Consider the following 20018-nt stretch of genomic DNA (forward strand, 5'->3'; position numbering starts at 1 on the left):
ACACTTTCATCTGTAAGCTATTTACAAAGACATGAAACTCACCGAGTGGTCCGGGGTGTTCACTGATATGCTCACACAAAAATCGCCTCAAAAGATGCTTTCCAACAGGTGTTTTTCCATTCGTTCTAAAACTGTAGACCTATTTTTCCGAACGCCTCACAGCCGGACATTCTTCCGTTGAGAATCCAGAAAAGAAAAAAAAAAAGAATCCAGCCCAGTTGGTGGCGATAATGCACCTTTGCCAAATGCAAGCAAACCACTTGTATAGACAAGTTTCCCGGGCACTTCCGGTTTACTTCCTGTTTCTGCCAAGAACATCCGGCGCAGGCTGAGTAGTGGTGTAAACACGGCTTTGGAATGGCAACATTCGACCGAAAATCTTGTTTAAAAATGGTGTTTTGACCATTCCGAATCCGAGTAAGGTAACATTATGGGCGGACAACATGTCGATATGGCCCAGCATCACAACATCTAAGATCTTTTCTTATTTTATTGATTCCATGGCGGTGGACGGGAATGCATTTAATAACCTGAACGGCTCAGAGGCGTTTCAGTACCTCCATTCCGTCAAAGTGGGCTGTGTACTTTTACACTTGGACAGTTTAATTTACCTAAAGGCCGATGTTCAATCAAGCCAGTCCGTTAACAATTCAGCGCCTAACGCCTGGGTTTTGGTTACCAAGACGGGAGATGTGTACCTGTATCGCCGATTCGCCGGATCTGGACGTTCCTGTACCCATGCAGCCGTTGTGCTTTGGAAGGTACGTTAGCCCATTATATGCTTGTATTAAGATGTTTGTATGTATCAGTGTGTTTATCTATAACAGAACACGAAGAGTAAAAAGTTATCCTCTAGCCTGCCTGCACGAAAAGCATGCTTTAACCCTTAAGTCGACTGACGCAGATCGCGCACCCCTTACATATCTATTAATAGCTTCAGAATGCATAAAGGTATTAACTTACTTTTTTTCTATGAAAAAGCTGACATTCATATGCGTAATAATGAGTAGACTGTGTTGACTTCCGCGAATGATATTTGATTGCAAATTTATAGCATTTTACCGCAAAACAGAGAAATGTTACTTCAGCCTATGTAATGATATATAATGCGGTTGGTGTGTGAACCAATCACAAACCAAAATAAAACAAACACTAGGAACGATTCTTTTAAACAGACCAACAAAAAAAAAAAAAAGAAAACTGTGTAATCCGCCTATGAAATGGGCAAATTTGCAACAAACCCTTTCTGGCTTTTGTTTATTTTATTTATTTTTATCAAACTGATTTATTTTATTATCTATATTATTTGCTTTTACTCATTTTTATATTACTCACTTATCACTTTATTAAATGTTATCTATTTATTTAATATTTAATTGTATTAAACATACAATTGATGTTAAACATTTGTAAAACATTGATGTTGATGGCTGCAGGCCCAGATCATTAATTGATTTGAAAAGTAGCCTAACAAAAACGCTCTACCTTCATCATACCCTTGTTATTTTGATTTACAAAATGTTGTTTCTAAAAGAAGTCAATTGTGCTGTGATGCTCAACCCATTATTTTAAAAACCATTAACCATTATTTGAAAACCATTTTATTTTATCTGTCTGCAGGTAGAAAATGCTGTCAAGGGAAGACTGATGTGCAGAATTGCTGAATGCCGGGACAAAAAGCAATACTGGGCAGCAAAAAAATCAGAGATGTGTCTATCCGAAGACACAGCAGAAATAATCTACTCAAATTGTCCATTTGTTATGGAAAAGGATTAATAAAAATTAATTTATTTCTTCTCAAAAAACAAATTGTTTATTGTCATGTGTCAATATTTACAATGCAAGAAAAAGAATAGCACTCACACACGTTTTTCTTAGTTAAAACTCTGTTTTGGCTTATCAATAATCATAACACCAGAAAGGGTACAATAACAATACATTTAAAGTGAGCAATCACCTTACTTGCTACACCTTTAGACACTTTAAAGTGCTTTGCCACATCCCCTACAAGGTTCAGTTTCACTATGGGAACAGGAATACTTGTTGCGAAAACGAATGGCAACATCGTTTTCACTAAAGTAAAAAAATATTATAGACGCAGTCCTGTGTACAGCCGTGAGGCATCATCATCCAGGAGCATATCAGCCACAGTCTGACCCAGAGCCTGCGTCGATTTGTTCATATGGTCCAACTTTGCCGCATAGCTGTGGTCAGTTTTTGTTAGGTCCTCCCATTGTGTTGCAGCATCTTTAAACTTCGGCTCGATGCACACTTCTAAAAGACAAACAGCATAAACTATAAATGTCACGTATATACCCCACTGACACAGGACAGAGACACATATCAACAGTCGAACTTATGCTGCAAACTTTTGCTAACCATAAAATATCAAGATACACTTACCATCCGATTGCGTGTCACTTGTGTTTCTGTTCTGTTTTGCTGGGGAGGTTTGCTCGTATATCCCAACTAAAGAACCAATGAAGTGATAAGAACAAACAAACAGTCTTTTGAGCGGATTCTTCACCTTCAAAGCCGCTAGCCACTTCCGAGATAATGATTAAACATTTGTTTTTGGTTTCTCATACAACGTATACGGGGGAGCACATCCACATTGGCGTCTTGTATGGTTGATTCATTCTCCTTCCGACCAAACATTCAGCAATCGCCACGAGTTGTTACAACCACGAACAGCACAATATGTCCCAAAGCCGTGTCGACGTGTAACACCATCCATAGTTTACTTTTTCTGCACGCTAACCAAAAAAAACAAGACGCTAACTCGCTAAGCGGAAGTGCTTGGCAGATACAACCGGAAGTCGTTGGCAGAGTGAGGGGCTAATGGCGGCCCGCCTATTTCACTCAGGAAACTTGTCTATACACGCAACCTATGCACGCGACTGCATAAACTACAGAAAGAATACAAACGGGCCCATTTCCGTTTCCAGGCGGCGGAGTAATAACGGACATCACAGAACATACAATACAAGTCAATAGAGTTGTACAAAAACTACGATAAAACCTGTTGGAAGGCATCTTTTGCAGCGATTTTTGTGTAAGCACATCAGTGAACAGCCCAGACCACTCGGTGAGTTTCACATCTTTGTAAACTAAAGTTTTATGCGTTTTTATGAATGATTGTTCCAGTGCACCTATGGGCTCTATGCACGGCGGTATTTCCGGTGAAGCATTAGGGATGCTCGATAACTTCCGCCGATCGTAGAGTCCAATGCAATACCGAGAATTTATATTGAATTTTATACTCCATATACTAAAGAAACGTTAGTCACAAAAACAGATAAAACAGACACCCCTCGTTGTGTTTATGCTTCTTTTTAAAATTATATTAAATAAATATAACTATATATAAAATTACATCTAAAAGTATGTACGTTTCATTTCAAAGACTGGAGGACAGTAAATTTTGAAGACTCTGCCATAATCCCGTTTTCCTCGGTTTTCCTCCACTTTAATCTCCACAACCGGAAAATGGACGAGCATCCTTACGTCAAATGCGGAATTTATGGTAAATGGTAAATGGTAAATGGACTGCATTTATATAGCGCCTTCATAGACCTAATGGCCACCAAAGCGCTTTACATTTGCCTCACATTCACCCATTCACACACACATTCATACACCGACGGCGGTGTCAGCCATGCAAGGCGCCAGCCAGCTCGTCGGGAGCAGCTGGGGTTAGGTGTCTTGCTCACGGACACCTCGACACTTGGTCAGGTGGAACCGAGGATTGAACCACCAACCTTTCGGTTCGTAGACAACCCACATGAACCACTGAGCCACTGCCGCCCCAGTAGGAGCCACCAGGCTCCTATCTAAATGACAATTTATGCGTGCATAGGCTATAGCTTCGCTAACACAAAAACCGAAAATTCTCGTGACAGCAGCATTTGTCTAAACAACAATCCTAACCATTCTATTTAATCAGAAACGATCTTAGAACAGGGCTTTAATTGTAAAATACCGAACTTGTCCTTTAAGCCTGTAAAACCTTATTACCGTAAATTCTTGCTACCGTCTTTTATACGGTAAATTTCTGGCAACCACAGCTGAATGTATTTTACCGTAAATTTAACACTTTTTTTTTTACAGTGTATCTAAAAAAACTTACATTCATTCATGATTAAACTTGTGTATTATTCGAGCTGTGTCGTCGTGTTGGTCATGTTAGGGTAACTAATTAGGCATTACATTAAAGGGATGGTAAAGTATGATTTCCCTTTTCCAACTTTAGTTAGTGTGTAATGTTGCTGTTTGAGCATAAACAACATTATCAAAGTTACAACACTCAAAGTTCAAAGTAAAGGAAGATATTTGCTTTTAAAGAGAGGGACTACAACAAACTGCTGGTAGGGACTACACGACATTCCTCCCGGGTTAGTGACGTCACCAACCCTAAAATCTGCATAAACCCCGCCCCCGGGAACACGCAGTCCATGTTGAGAAGAGGAAGAATGGTTGTATAAGAGTACATTTGTGAATCAGCTCAAAATTTAGCATCCATATTTTCACATGCACTACAAAGTCTCACACCAATTCCTATATGAGCGATTTATAGATTACATGACAGAATATCCTAATTGAAGATAGTTAACTCCACACAAAGTCCTTTTAGGCAAGTCATGCCACTCGGCCGCCATCTTGGCATCGCCTCCGGGCAGCTGTTTCGGACTAACAAGACCAGGCTCCTATCTAAATGAATGGGCAGAGAGTCACTTTCACTGGTCACCGGGACATAAAAACTGCTTGTATAGAAACAGTAATAAAATATGATAAAAATCGCTGAAAAAGTTTGATGACTTTGCCCCAAAATAAGGTTTAAAATGCCGTTTTCCCCACAGGGTATACGTTTACTGTGCATGCGCCCCTTGAGATTCTCTCGCTCTCTGTTGCGCACGCTCTTGCTCGCTCGCTCTAGATTCCGGGAGATTTGAACTAATTTGCGGTCATCAGGGAGCCGCTATCAATCTGCGGGAGACTCCCGGAACTTCCAGGAGACTTGGGATGTCTGATATTTACACAACTAACACATATCAAATCTGCCACATTTTAAAACAGTAACATATTTTCCTCTGTCGCAAACCTCAACTGTGCGCATGTGTCGGTGGAACCAGACGATAGGCTTAAATGTTTCCCGGCTTGACTGTTAAAAGCAGACGATTGGCTTTCCAGTGGGAGGGGCAGGGCATGTGCATACAACCGCCATCTTTGGTTTTACAGGTTTCCTATATAGTTGTATTTAGGATCAAGGAAGTGGCAAGTCTCTATATAAATAGTCTCTGCTCCACATCAGCAACATAAATTCATCAACTAACCATTCAGAGACGTTCTGTAGTATTCTACATGTTGTCACTTCTTCTTAGGGTTGGGTATCGAGAATCGAGTATCGATTGGAACCGGGACTAACTTATCGTTTTTCCCGGAATCGTTCAAAAGTTCGATTCCTAGTTTCGATATTCACAGTCCGCCGAGCGGAAGAAGAAACCGCTGAACAACACCAACGAAGAAGCGTCTACCGGAAGTGTTGGCATAACCGCGCTGGTCGAACATGAGTAGCTTACGTCGGCAGTCCAAAGTGTGGCTTCACTTTTCTAAAAATAACGAAATCCCGGCAAAATGCAAAATTTGTGACAAAATGAGTATTTGTGACAGAAGGAGTATTTCCTTCAGCAAGACCGTTGGTTAGCAAGGTTAGCTAAACTTTTTTGACCCTGCCTCTTAAAAGAAACGGAATTGAGAATCGTTAGGAACCGGAATCGAAACAAGGAATCGGAATCAGAATCGTTCAAATTCAAACGATACCCAACCCTACTTCTTCTTGAGTCTTTCCGTCTTTGACTGACTCTGTTGTAACATTAAAGGGAGAACAGTTTCTGTCATTTTAGTGTGTCTTAGTGAGGGAATCGCAGCTGCTAACCGTAGACTGTAAAAAATATGGACAAAGCGTCTGTGACGTCACCAATAGACTCTCTGAAGAACGGGTTTGAGGCTGGTTATGGGGGGGTATGGGCGGCGCCATACTGGGAAATCTTGGGAAATGCAAAATACTAAAGTTTCAGAAAGTATAAAGAGACATCAATGAAAAATTGACGAGACATCAAATCCCACTCGTAATCCCACCCGCCCGTTATCAGCTGTCAATCAAAGTTAACCGCCCTTATTTGTCAAACATTTTATATCTAAATATGATCTAAACTAACGAGTTAGAAAAAAAATCACCCCCCTCACAATTGTCAGGCACGCGGAACATATTGAAGATTACAATAAAAGTCCATGGGACCAAACTGTAAACATATGAATTTATGCTGTGAAAACGGATATTTTAACATGACATCCATGGATATTTGCTCCCTGTTGGGACCGGCCTCTAGCGGATTTGAGATGTATTGCAGTTTTTTGCACTTCCAGGTAGGCTTCATCTTTCAGATTAGCAGTGTTGGGTAAGCTACTCTGAAACTGTAGTTTGACAAGCTACAAGCTACTCGTAAGTTAAAGTAGTTGAACTACAGTCAAGCTACCCGTTTAGTAGGGGTGCACGATTCAGAAAATGTCACGATTCGATTCGATACCGATTTTTTGTCTCGAGATTCGATTCAAAATCGATTTTCGATTCAAAAACGATTCTCGATTCAAAAAACGATTCGCAGGTCTACATAAATGTAGTTTACTTTTTCCTATGTGATTGATTGCAGTAGACATAATTTAAAAGAAAAGTTTGATATTACTTTATATGTCTTCATACAAAAATAAAAACTTTTGCAACTAAAAAGTGCGAAGTGCCAAGCTTTGGCCAGCTTTTAAATACATTTAATTCAAGTTTAAAATAAAACTGGTAACACTTTACAATAAGGTTAATTATTTAACATTAGTTAATGTATTTACTAACATGCACTAACCATGAGCAATACATTTGTTACTGCATTTGTTCATCTTTGTTAATGTTAGTTCATGAAAATACAGCTGTTCATTGTTTGTTCATGTTAGTTCAGGGTGCATTAACTAATGTTAACAAGATTTTAATCAAGTATTAGTAAATGTTGAAAATAACATTAACAAAGATTAACAAATGCTGTATATGTGCTATTCATTATTAGTTCATATTAACTAATGTAGTTAACTAATGTTAACTAACGAACCTTATTGTAAAGTGTTACCATAAAACTTAAATAAAAAGCTTTTACATTTAGCTTTAAAGTGCTATAGTCAGATCAAACAAACAATTATGCTAAATGTGGTTTAAACAATTATGCTAAATGTGGCAATTATGCTAAATGTGGTTAAACAATTATGCTAAATGTGGTCATTTAAATGTGCTAAATGTGGTCTAAATGTGGCCTACTTCAGCTACCAGGTTGACTGTTGAAATGTGAACTCGACTGGGCACATTGAACTTCCTAAAAATATATACTAATTTCATAGAACCCTTGCGAAAATATTTTAAATAGATTTAAAAAAAGCCACCGCTACTGGTAACATCTATGGTTAGTCTAGATTGATTTGTTTACATCCAGTGAAGTCGTTCATAGGCGCGTAATTTGCGGGTATCTCCAGTTAACTAGCCGAGCATTCATTTAGTTCGCTATTAAATAAGACCTGTTGTTTTTGAAATCAAGCTGAGCGCTCGTGTCCGCTGCAATCAGTGTCATGGATACAGTGTTCTCTGTGGCTCACGCAGTCTTCTCTCGGACGCGCGCTTCAATCTATCGCCGTTGTGTGGAGACTCCGGTGAAATCACAAAATAAAATGCACACAAACGTGATGAACATATTCGGTTTTGATGAGAGAGAGAAAAAACTATACGAGTGCGGTTTAGAACCCGTCACCTCTGACACGCTTGGCAAAAGATCTACAGAACTCAAACAGATCAGCGGATCGATGCATTTATTTACGGGTTGAGCAGAGTGGCTGCACAGTTTGACCAGCGGGCGGCAAGAACTTGCAATGACTATTTATCAGACCGGCCCTCGCAGCCTCGAAACCATAGAAACACTACCGGACCACCGGTAAAAGTCCCGACTTACCCGATTGCCACTCCGCCCCTGCACGCCATTAAAAAATATAGCCTATGAATCGATTTTTGGAATTCTATGAATCGATTCTGAATCGGTAAAGATTGAATCGCGATTCAAATGTGAATCGATTTTTTTGCACACCCCTACCGTTTAGAAAAGTAGCTAGCTACACTACAAGTTACTATCAAAAAGTAGCTAGCTACATTGAAACTAATTTTGCTTTTTGAACAACGTATATTATAAATAACTGAATAAGTGTCTGAGGAATGTTTTAAGTAAAATATTTAGTGTTTAAAATAATGCAATACAATTATGATTTCAAAGAGTTGTTTATTACACACATCACTCAAATATCAAAAATCAAAAGTGCAAAATTGCAACAAATAGCCTACAACATTGCAAGAACAAAATATAAATGTAAATTGCATGTAGAACATTTTCTCAAAAATACCGATTGAACTTGGACAAATAAGGCCATGGGTAATTAGCGTTAGTTGTTTCTCCATCCTCCAAATCTGCCGTCACATCTTGTCTAATCATAATATGGGTGTGTCAACCCACTTCTATACGTCAGTGAACCGTTAGCCGCAAGATGCGTGATTAAACAACAGGTGGCGGTAATGGCAAAAAATTAGTTTGTAATCTATCTAACAAGAAGAAGAATATCCTTGCATCGTGCTGATTCGCGCAGGCTCGACAACGCAATGTAGCTTTTGCTCACGCTACACCGCTACTTGCTGAAAAAAGTAGTAAGCTACTGGAAAACCTACACTGTTTAAAAAGCAACTGAGCTACTGCCAAGCTACTGAAAAATGTAGTTAAGTTAGTAGCGTCGCTACTTGTAGTTAACTACTCCCAACACTGCAGATTAGAATGTTGCCGCTTGCTGCTAACACATGCAAGCTCTTGAAACCCCGCCCTCTGCAGCAGCTAATTTGCATTTAAAGGGCCAGGCACAAAACGGTACGTTTTTGCAAACCCTCAAAAAGTGACAAATTAAACATGCTATATAAAAATATCTGTGGGGTATTTTGTGCTAAAACTTCACACACACACTCTGGGGTCATCAGAGATTTATTTGTGAAAATCGAATTTTACCACCCTTTTAATATTAAACAATATTATTGACTGTACTGACGCTGTTGTATGAGAATTGAACTGGAGGATGACATCATTTTGTGCAGAGCTGCTTTATAGATTAAATAAACTAATTTAATAATTGATGATCTTTACAATCGAACTGAATCGACACTGAACTGTCTTCAGCTGAACAACCGCCAAAATGCATCATTTTCCTTTTTATCACTGTAAAGCTGCTTTGAAACAATCAATTTTATAAAGTGCTATAGATATAAAGGGGACTTGACTAGACAAAAGTTGCAACAATATATCCAATTATATCCAATGTTACAATGAAGTTATAACATCTGATGTAACTTAACAAAAAAAAGGTTAGCAAGCCACTTTTTTTCAGAATAAAATCATGTTAACACAGTTAAGTGCCTCACTACATATTGTATTTATTTATTTATTTTTAAGAAATAAAGGGACAGGACAAAATACAATTTTTGTAGTACTTATCATTACGTCACAAGTGATGGTAAATGACTTTAAATATTGAAATAATCCTTTACCAGTCAGGGCCGCTGCAAAACACTGGCCTTTACATTCAGACAGTTTGCACTTTTTTTTAATGCATCAATGTACACAACAGTGTATTTGAATACGTGTAATTTTGTGATATCACTGGAATGCTCCAAACGGCACATATTCAAATACACTCCTTCTCTTGGTACACATACACTAATACACAGTTGTGAGTTTGTTTTAAAAAACACTTTTTAAAAGTTAAATCCATGTTGGTGACCCGTGTTGTGACAGAAGTGTTTTGAACATTTAAAAATATTTTTGTCTAGCAAATTTTATTTCTTCACATTTCTTGACTAGCTGCCCACTTTACATCTAACTACACCTGATAACACTCTTGACCTCTAGACATGGGTGAGGCTAGCCCCTTTTTAGGGGTGCTTCAGCACCCCTAAAAAGGAGCTCAGCACCCCTAAAACTTGGAGAAAGAAATTTGTTATTCTAAAAATTTTGTTCGTCTTTGACACGGTTAAATAATGTCCAAAACATACTCAGTAGTTTGTGGTTTAAAATGAAATGAAATGAAAACATTTCTCTTCTTCTAACGTTACTTCTTTGAACCTGCACCGCTCAGCAAGGCCGTCATCCAGCGCGAAACACACGCAGAGTTGTGAGAATCCGGGCCGTTAGGTAGTTTTGTGAATCAATTGAGACGCTCCAGAAACTAAACATGCAAAGAAAAAAAGCAGTAACCCCCCCCCCCCTTAAGTCAGAATGCTATCGACATAAAGTCTCCTACTTATGCAAAATTTTGTCAATTTGACAATAGGCTAATATGTATTGATTGTTAAACTGATTTTAACCCACATCAACTGCTTACTGGACAAGTCCTGACTACAGTAATATATGGAAGTAGCCTATAGGCCTCTTTGGTGTTTTAAACTGTGGGGAGAATGACAAACAAGCAGAGTTAACATTTCTTTTAGGACGTGAGCACGGACTGTTCCCAGAGTGGAATGTGGCTGTAATCCTTTAACTTAGACATGGTATATATTTACTCACTTATAGACATCACTCTTGTGACTCCTCGCACTGCTGTGAAATCCCACAGTGTACACTGGAATGTGTGCCATCTTTTTGTAGGGAATCTTCATCTGTTAAAAGGACAAATTAAAGCAAAATCGCTCATGGAGTTTGATAACCTAGCTTCACTGGGTACAGAAAATGTTAAATAAACAGATATAGATAACTAAAAAATACTATAAATATGAAAATATGATTTCAGGCCAGTAAAGATTGTACTGTTTCTGAAATTTGTAGGCCACAGGGTTTTCTCACTGTCGTCCACTGGAAAATGCAATGTCATGCTATTAGTTTAGTATACTATTGATCCTATGTAGTTCATGGTCAAAATCGGCCAAGGGAACCAAGGATCATTTGGCGAGAACTACTTATGATATGCGGATGGCCAAGGTTGTTCAACAACAGGAATGTCTTATTTTTGCTGTTAATATGATACAGATAAATATAAATTTATAATGAAGTTTTTAAACTATGCTTTTATGTGTGTGTTCCTGATTTGCTCCTAGCTCCTTATAAGTTAAGCAGTAAACATAAAGCATTAAACACATTTCTTACCTAGGAAACTTTTTTAACTTAATATGAAATGCATGACAAAAATGTGTGTAATTTATCACATATAATTGAATTATTCTGTTTCTACGTTAACTCCAACTAGATTTAAAATGAATCACAAGGTCACCCTGGGTCACATGACCATAAACGATTAAATTACTTCCTTAAAGTGACCATCTCATGTTCCCTCCGCTAACAGACTTGTGGAAGGCCCTTCATGAAGGGATTCGGTTGTTCACTTTCTTTCAGAACCCTCTTATAAATGGTGGCCCTTCCCGAAATGCCCTTGAAGGGTGCAAAAATGCTGTTTGGGATTCGCCTACTGTCCTGCAGAGTTCAGCTCCAGCCCATAAACACGTGAACCAGCTAATCAAGGTCTTTGAGATTAAGTCTAGGCAGGTGTTTTGGAGCTGGCTGAAGTTAAGACAGCAGCCCTACAGCAGCGGAGTTTGACACATGTGCTACTATAGAGCTAAATGAGGTTTATTAAATAAATAGCCTAGTTAGTACCTTTGCACTACAACAGTTGCAGACAGACCTAAAAGAGAAAGAATCACAAGTGAATGTTCAAAACAGGGAATCAGACCATGATAATATTGCTTGTTCCAGTTATTATCTATGATATATAATATCTATTTAAATATTTATGAAAATTAAACGGAGACCTTTTACACAGGAGACACCTGGACGGCCATGAAAACAGTGGAAACTTTACTCGACAACAGCAACATATCTAAGAAACCAGATGAACAGAACAAAGACACATTGGTTTTCATTGGGCTGTTGGACTTGTGTTACTCAAATTATCCATGAATCATACAGACATTCACACCTTGCCCTTCTTCAGATTATTAAAAAGCTCTTTGTTCTGCATGTATTTCTCCATCTCAGCCTTGACAAGTATCCGGCGCACGTTGATGACCTCATCCACTGTTAAGGCCAGACTGTCGACTGGATGACAGAATTCCTCCTGTGTGGGAGGAGATAAAGAAGAAGACTCAGATCCTTCAGTCTGTAACAATTTTACAATAATGTAGTCCACTTACAATAGATCACCATAAGGAAAATTTAGCTAAATATGTTAGTTTAAAGTTCAATTCTGTGGTAATCGACAGCATGTTACAGATGGTGCCCACTTAAAGGGTACATATCATGCTTTTAAATCATTCATTTTTACTTATAAATCATATATTTGTGGTCTATATAAAGCATAACTGCAATGCTTGGGTCTGAATTCCTCATTATTATAGCTCCACAGGCCCCTATTCTACCCCTTTTCTGATGTGCTTCTGTGAGCAAGTCGTTTCAAAGCGGCCCCTTTAAATAAAAAGTAGTTGCGTCTTTTCCCGCCCGCTCTCCAGGTTGCTGAGTTCATGGTCGGTTCAACTCCCCGCGTTCGGCCGTTATTGTAGTTTGATTAGAGATATACGATTACTAGCTTCAAAGAACATTTTTGTTCACACGTTAACAAAATGTCAACAACGGAAGACTTGTCCATCAAGCCTTAACGTTACATATTCGAGCCAGAGCGAGCGATTTGAAAAAGACGATGACGAACCTGCAGAACAACGTCTCCATATGGATGCAGTGGTATGTAAGTTACTATGTTGTGCTATTAGTGAAAGTCGACTACCGGTATTTCTCTTGTTAAAACAAGCACACTGACAAGATAAATGACTACGGTCTAATCTTACCACTAAAATTCTGTAGTGATAATGATATAATAACTTACGTTTAGAAAAGCATCAGAAAACACAGCAGCTAAATAATAGAAGGAATTTACCCCTCATTCAGACGAAGTCGATCGGCAAAACCTTCTTTATCCAACAACCGAACATTTTGACTTGCCCTCTCGTAACTTCTGCATCATTGAGCTTGGACTACAAAATCGGAGCGAGAAATAATAATGGCGGATTGCTCGAAGTGTTAGACCGGTAGTCGTGTCCTTATTTGGCAGTTCCGCTGCAAATACTGTGACGTAATTGTACAAAAAACGCAATAGAGAACAGAAAAATCTGAACAGGTTGAAAAATATGACCAAAACAGAATATAAAGATGTAAATGAAGCACCTGAAGAGAATAATTTCATCTTTTCTGTACTTATAAACACTCCAAATATACAACAAAATGCATTTAAGGGCTAAAAAAGTGGATTTTGCATGATATGTCCCCTTTAATTTAAGAACTGGGGGAAAAAAGCAATAGCACTGACCATCCACTGACGTCTCGAGAGCCCGTGAGACGCTGCAGCACTTCCTTCACCTCCGTCATCTGAGCTAAAGGAGTGACAGGACTGGGGCATCCTATCCAACACAGGAAATGAGGCTGGAGAAAAAAAGAAAAAAGTAGTGTTGGTGTTCTCGCTAACGCGTGCCCCTGAGCCATCGGATTTCATCAAATAATTTTTAATTTGTGTTCCAAAGATGAATGAAGGTCTTACGGCTTTGAAACGACATGAGGGTGAGTAATTAATGACTGAATTTTCATTTTTGGGTGAACTAACTCTTTAAACATCTATTGGAGGCAACTGTAACGCTCAATCCAAAAGAAGATGAACATGAGAATTTAATACAAGGTTTATTTCAGTAAAAGCCAACATGCAAGACAGCATGTTTACAATAATACTGGATCAATCAACAGAACTTCACGAGTTCACACTTACAAATAAGTCAGATAGAATAGCTGGTATGCATATTTGGCGTGCTGTCCGAGGAGAAGGCTCCGGGCTTGGTATTTGGCCCGAACCCAGAGTACTCCCCCCGTATTCCTGGCTGTTGAAGGAACAAGCCGAGAGTGAGGTATCGGGGTGGTGGAGAGATGCTGAAAAACTGTCAAGGAATGTGAGTCGACTCAGTGCCTTTATATATGCGTCCTCTCATGCTGATCCATCTGGCACTGGAGACCAAGGTGATGACGAACTTTGAAGGCGGAGACACAGTACACGAGGGCTGAGGTGGAGCCGGAGTGACGGAGGACAGAGGCGATTGCCGAGGGGAAGGAGGAACCCGCTGCAGCCGCAGGGGTGGAGGGACCGAGCGCAGCGCATGGCCTGTAAGTCTGTGATGGAAGTAGAGTGGCATCTGCCCAAGGGGGAGCCAGCAGGACGAAGGTCTCCGGTGGAGCCGAAGGTGGGAGGCCACTGTGAAGGCCGAGATGGAGCAAAGAGTTTAAGGACAGAGGCGGAGCCACAGGATCCTTTCGCACTCGCGCTGCAGGGGGATGCACAACCTGCGGCTCGGCGTCACAGGGACAGAACCATGGTAAGGATAAGGAGATCATAGTTCATTCAGTCCTTAGTGCTGTCCAGAAAAAGCGATGAAGGGGGGATAGGATGGGAGTCAATTCATCCTGATTGAAGTCTATCAGCCAGTCTATCATTTTTTGCTGTCATTACTTCCTCATCTGCTGATGTCGCGGGCTCACACCCCTGATCACATTCCCTGTGGAGCTCCACTTCCGGGGCAAGGGTCAGCGTTGTCCTCTTCTCCTTGGGCTCTGGCTGATGCGTCGCAGCGGGCGGTAGCTCTCCGTCTGCGGGGGGGCTCACACAAATCTTCCTCAGTAGAAGGTGGTGTTCGGGCTCTGGGTCTGGCTGTGTCCTGGATCGAGTATGGACGCTAAGACACCTGATGAATTCTTGCCAGTATAGAAGTGTCAACGGGGTGATGGTAATTTGGCCCAATCCACACAGTGACTTCAGGGTCTCTTCATCAAAAGGGCAGGGGATAGCGAGACTGCAGCGAATTTCATGGAGTAATCCCAATTTAATTGGTCCGGTAAAACTACTTAAGGTGAGACACGGCAGGCAAAAACATTGTTTTTTTTTTTACTGGTCAATTTTGATATTTTGGGATATTTGTCTTCAATAACATGACGTCTTTCAGACTTGTGGTGAAAAAAAGTCCGAAATACACATTTAGGTCTTTATTTTTCTACATTTTGTCTGTGTGCGTCTGTAGATTTCTCATAAATTCCTCAAAAGTTGTCGTTATAAATCATCCTGCTGCTCAGCGATTGCGATCTGCACCCTGTCATCACACACAGTTAGAAATCGCTCTTTCTCCTGTACAATGCTGTCGGATCCAAATATGGTCATTTCCTTTTTATCAGCAACCAATCGTGAAAGCAAAAGGGGGATTTAACTCTAAATGCGCAATCTCATTGGCTGATGCTAAATCTTCAAGGCCAGTTTTCTCAAAATGACTTTTCTCTCATACTTCAAGTCCGAAATCTTCACTTCAGTAGCACCATATATACACATAACTTCCAGTCTTGTACCTAGTTATATTATGAAGACATTTACTGAGGGATCTGTAAATATATTATTCCTAGCCTAATTTAAATAACATTTTATTTTAAAAAAAACATGGCGAAAATCTTTTTTTTAAGGCTACTGACAGTATATTCTGATTTACAGGATAACAAAAGTAGATATCCATAAATCCCTCTGTATTTTGTGCTCATCTAATAATGAAAAAAGAAGTTTGAACCTGGCTTTATCCAACACTCAGATCTCATTTTTTTAATATATGCAAATTAGTGCATATTTAAGTAGATAATGCCTTATTTGCATATTTAAACATTAGATTACACAAAACTTGTAATATATTTTTTTTCTCATCTTAATGTAGGTAATCAACTGGGAAAGTTTCATGTTGATATCTGCTAGTTAAAAAAATTACCCTATTCACCTGTAGTGTCTCGCCTTAAAACTTTTGAACGTCAAGTCTCGAAAATAACTTTATGGCCAGGCCTTCTCGTCAACGTTTTTTTAAACCTTATGTGTGTCAATATTTGAATGTTAAAATATTTGAATGTTAACATTATCCTATCCAGGTTTAAATGCATGAAACATGTGTGATTGTTGTTTCTTCCCTATTGTGACTTATAGGCCTTATCCGAGTCGAGAGGCTTCTCAAACGAGAAAGAATATAGGACGGAACCTCATTTTGTCCCCATTTCAGCTGGAATCGTGTTTCCTGACATTTATATGACCCTGATTTTCGATGCATTTTGGTCAGTGTTTATTTAAAAATATCCAATTATGCAGAATATGAGATGGTAAATATTTAATTGAAGAGTTGTCAATACAATATATATATATATATATATATATATATATATATATATATATATATATATAGTAATAATAATATATAGGATAGGATTTCACCATATTACCAAAATTCAAAATATTAATTCAAAATTGACACAAAATGATAACTGCAAATCCACGTTTCGCAGCCTGGAGACTAGATGTTTCTGTGAATTGCAGCGATCCATTTGCTTGGTAACACTTTACAATATGAGTGCACAAATATATGCATTAATTAATTCATGCTTAACTACTAATCATGTGTTAATGTATGACTCATGAAGAACTAAACCATTCATTAATTATTACTGCATCAGCAACTAATAAAGATTCTATATGATTAATAGATTACGTAATGAATTGTTATTAATTAAATGTGTCATAATGTATTAATTCCTATTAACATATTGTATTAACTAATAGTGTAAATTAATGTTAATTACCACAATTAACCATGTATTTCAACTTCAAATTGTCTCCTTTAATTAATCATTAGCTAATGATTTGCAGGTGTCATTATGTTATGACATAACTAATTGGTGAGTAATATGCCAATATAGTTTTGACATTCACATGGCCATGGATTTCAATTTCCAACCATCTACAAACAGTACCTGTCAGGTACGATTAGCAGCTCTACGAGTGCGCGCCCTAGAATGACATAACGCAGATCTCACTCTCCTCCAAGTACGCTTGCACCTCTGAATAAAAGCCTGAACGAATGGCACGGAAGTCTCAGCCTCTTGGGAAGCGAAAAGTGGCGGTTGGTAACCGAGACAACTCTCAAACGGAGATAACCCAGTGGCGGACGAAGGAAGCGAGTTATGGGCATATTCGGACCAGGCATCCTGGTCGCGCCAGGATGCTGGACTCTGAGAAGTTAAGCTGCGCAACATACGTCCGAGTATCTGATTGGTCCGTTCGGCTTGTCCATTGGTCTGGGAATAGAATCCTGACGCCCCAATCAGTCGGCAGAACTCCCTCCCTCCCTCCCTCCATGAGAGGCGAATTGGGGCCCTCTGTCAGAAACAATGTCCGAAGGAAGACCATGAATCTTAAATACGTGATACCACAATCAGCCTTAGAAAAACGGTCGACTACAGTAAGAATAACAGTGTTACCGGCCGATGACGGAAGACCGGTAACAAAATCCAAACCTTTGTGCGACCAAGGGCGAGACGGAATGGGAAGTGGTCTGAGGAGACCCGAAGGCGGGGTATTGCTTGACTAAGTTTGGGCACAGACAGGACAAGAAGCTACAAATCGACGTATGTCACGTTCTCTAGTGGGCCACCAAAATCTCAGACGAATGGTGGCTAACGTACCCTTAACACCAGAATAGGGCGACTAACTTAGAGGCGTGACCCCACTGGAGGACGGACGAACGAATGGTCTTGGGAACAAATAACGTCCCTAACGGAGCACGAGGGGGTCTGACCGTGCGTGAGAGAGCCCTCCTCACCGCCTGCTCAACTCCCCAGACAGCAGCTCCGACCACACAGTGCTGGGGTAGAATAACCTCCTTGGTCGAAGCTGCCTCTGTGGAGTCGAACAGCCGCGAGAGGGCATCGGGCTTATCGTTCTTGGAACCTGGCCTAAAAGAGGTCGAAAAATCAAAACGACCAAAAAATAATGCCCAGCAGGCCTGGCAAGCATTAAGTCTCTTGGCGGAGCGGATGTACTCAGGTTAAGCTTGAGGTCTATTCAAAGGGGGAACACTGAGAAGATGCGGCCAGCCTCTGCTATTTCATTTACTCGACAAAATTAAGGAATCACTGGACAAAGGAAATGTTGTCGGAGCAGTGTTCCTGGACCTAAAAAAGGCCTTTGACACTGTCAATCACACTATTTTATTACAAAAATTAAATCTTTTTAAAATGTCTTCTGAATCTTTGCAGTGGTTTAGGTCGTATCTGAGCGGAAGACAGCAATGTGTTAGGGTAAATGGGGTGAGGTCAACTATGCAAGCCAATAATATGGGAGTACCGCAAGGGTCTGTACTTGCCCCATTGTTGTTTACCATGTATATAAATGACCTACCAAAATGCTGTCCAGGCATAAACTGTCAGATCTATGCGGATGACACTGTGGTCCATGTTTCCGCTAAAACATCTAGTCTGGCAGGTGAACACCTGACAAAAGCATTAATTAATATTTCTAAATGGCTTGAGTCATCCCATTTATCCTTTAATGTTAAGAAAACAGTCTCTATGTGTTTCTCCATACGAAATAGGCCTTTAAGTGATATATTTGAGGTTCAGATAAAAAAAGAAGTAATAGAAGTAGTTAACGAAGTCAAGTACCTTGGGATAATTCTAGATAACAATTTAAAATTTGACAATCATGTTAAGTACATATGTAAAAAGGTCAAACCAAATATAAACTGTTTTCGATTTATAAGAAGAGATCTGTCTTGTCACACTGCAAAACTCTACATGCATGCGATGATATTCTCACATTTATCATATTGCATTACATCATGGTCACAAGCATCCCCATCCAAACTAAAACCTATTTTCTCCATCTACAAACAGACAATAAAAATTATGGACCGGAAACCTATGAAGTGGCATCATTGTGATGTTTTAACAAAGCATCAGCTTATGGGCTTTGACAGTTTTATTGATTTTAATTATATCAAATTGGTCTATAAATGTTTAAATAATCATGTTTCACCAATGTTCTCTGAATTAGTAAGCAGACGGCAAAGTTCTCAGAGGGCGAACACAAGGGCCACTGTCAGAGGTGACTGTCTAGTTCCAAAGTGTAAGACCTCTTTTGGTCAGTCTGCTTTCTCTGTAAAGGGGCCAAAACTCTGGAATGCTTTGCCCACTAATTTAAAACTAGTGACAGATGGAAATGCTTTTAACAGAGGACTGAAACAATGGCTGAAAACTAAACAACAGTGCTCACATGTATAGTCTATTACTAATACTTTCTGATTCTGATACTTGCTGTTTTTATTTTTTGTTTACTTATTTATTTATTTATTTCTTCTTCTTTTTTTTTCTTCCCCTTGTAACTGTATTTTATTTTATTTTCAAAAGCCTTCCGTGGACAGGTGTTGAAAATTAGCATGTATGCTATAATCACTAAAAAACAAATGCATATGGCTCGTCCAATGTAATTGTATGTCCATGTCAAATAAAGATATAAAAATAAACATTGTGTCAAGACTAGATAGTGATGCTGGCTGGATGCGGCACGACTCTACACAACACAACCCCAACAGTAAACTGATGCCATGCTCTATTTCTGACATACTTCAAGCTCTTGCACTACTTCTGTTATGAAGGACAAATGGACTTACGATGGTGTGTCATGTCCAGTTTAGATAGTTATAGTGGCATGACATGATAATACTCGCGTCCAATTTAAACAAGGTATAACAGTGGTCAGTAGTTCAGATTCTGGTGTGCTGATATTTGTGTGCAGCCCAACTTACTCATCCTTCACACACATTCTCTGACATTACATTCATTGCATGTGCAACTGTCAAAACTCGTAATAAATAAATGACATATTACTTAACAATTGGTCATGTGCCGTAACAGGTAAAGTCATAACAGAATGATACATTTGCAAATCATTAGTTAATGATTCATTAAAGCAGACAACTGGAAGTTGAAGTACATATAGCTTTGACCAATTGTGGTAATTAGCACATTCAA

General features: G+C 39.3%; 1 protein-coding gene and 2 long non-coding RNA genes across 3 annotated transcripts in view; 1 reads left to right on the top strand and 2 right to left on the bottom strand.

Annotated features, from left to right (window-relative positions):
- The window catches only part of spire2 (spire-type actin nucleation factor 2), a 96868-nt gene that overhangs the window by 1475 nt on the left and 75375 nt on the right, over positions 1 to 20018 (bottom strand). Inside the window, exons 10-14 of the mRNA XM_039656759.2 lie at positions 13465 to 13577; positions 12085 to 12222; positions 11918 to 11985; positions 11763 to 11790; positions 10680 to 10771 (exon numbers count right to left, since the gene is read on the bottom strand). Coding sequence (XP_039512693.2) covers positions 10680 to 10771; positions 11763 to 11790; positions 11918 to 11985; positions 12085 to 12222; positions 13465 to 13577 — 439 coding nt within the window. The remainder of the gene's footprint in view (positions 1 to 10679; positions 10772 to 11762; positions 11791 to 11917; positions 11986 to 12084; positions 12223 to 13464; positions 13578 to 20018) is intronic.
- Positions 268 to 1809, top strand: LOC148964979 (uncharacterized). The gene is made up of 2 exons (XR_016150630.1): positions 268 to 761; positions 1621 to 1809. It is a non-coding gene; the product is annotated as an uncharacterized LOC148964979 (long non-coding RNA).
- Positions 1787 to 2875, bottom strand: LOC120479349 (uncharacterized). The gene is made up of 2 exons (XR_005622903.2): positions 2404 to 2875; positions 1787 to 2274 (listed from the first exon to the last, which is right to left on the bottom strand). It is a non-coding gene; the product is annotated as an uncharacterized LOC120479349 (long non-coding RNA).

This window comes from Pimephales promelas, chromosome 25, assembly GCF_988280905.1.
Source record: "Pimephales promelas chromosome 25, fPimPro1.hap1.1, whole genome shotgun sequence".
Classification (NCBI taxonomy): Eukaryota; Metazoa; Chordata; class Actinopteri; order Cypriniformes; family Leuciscidae; genus Pimephales; species Pimephales promelas.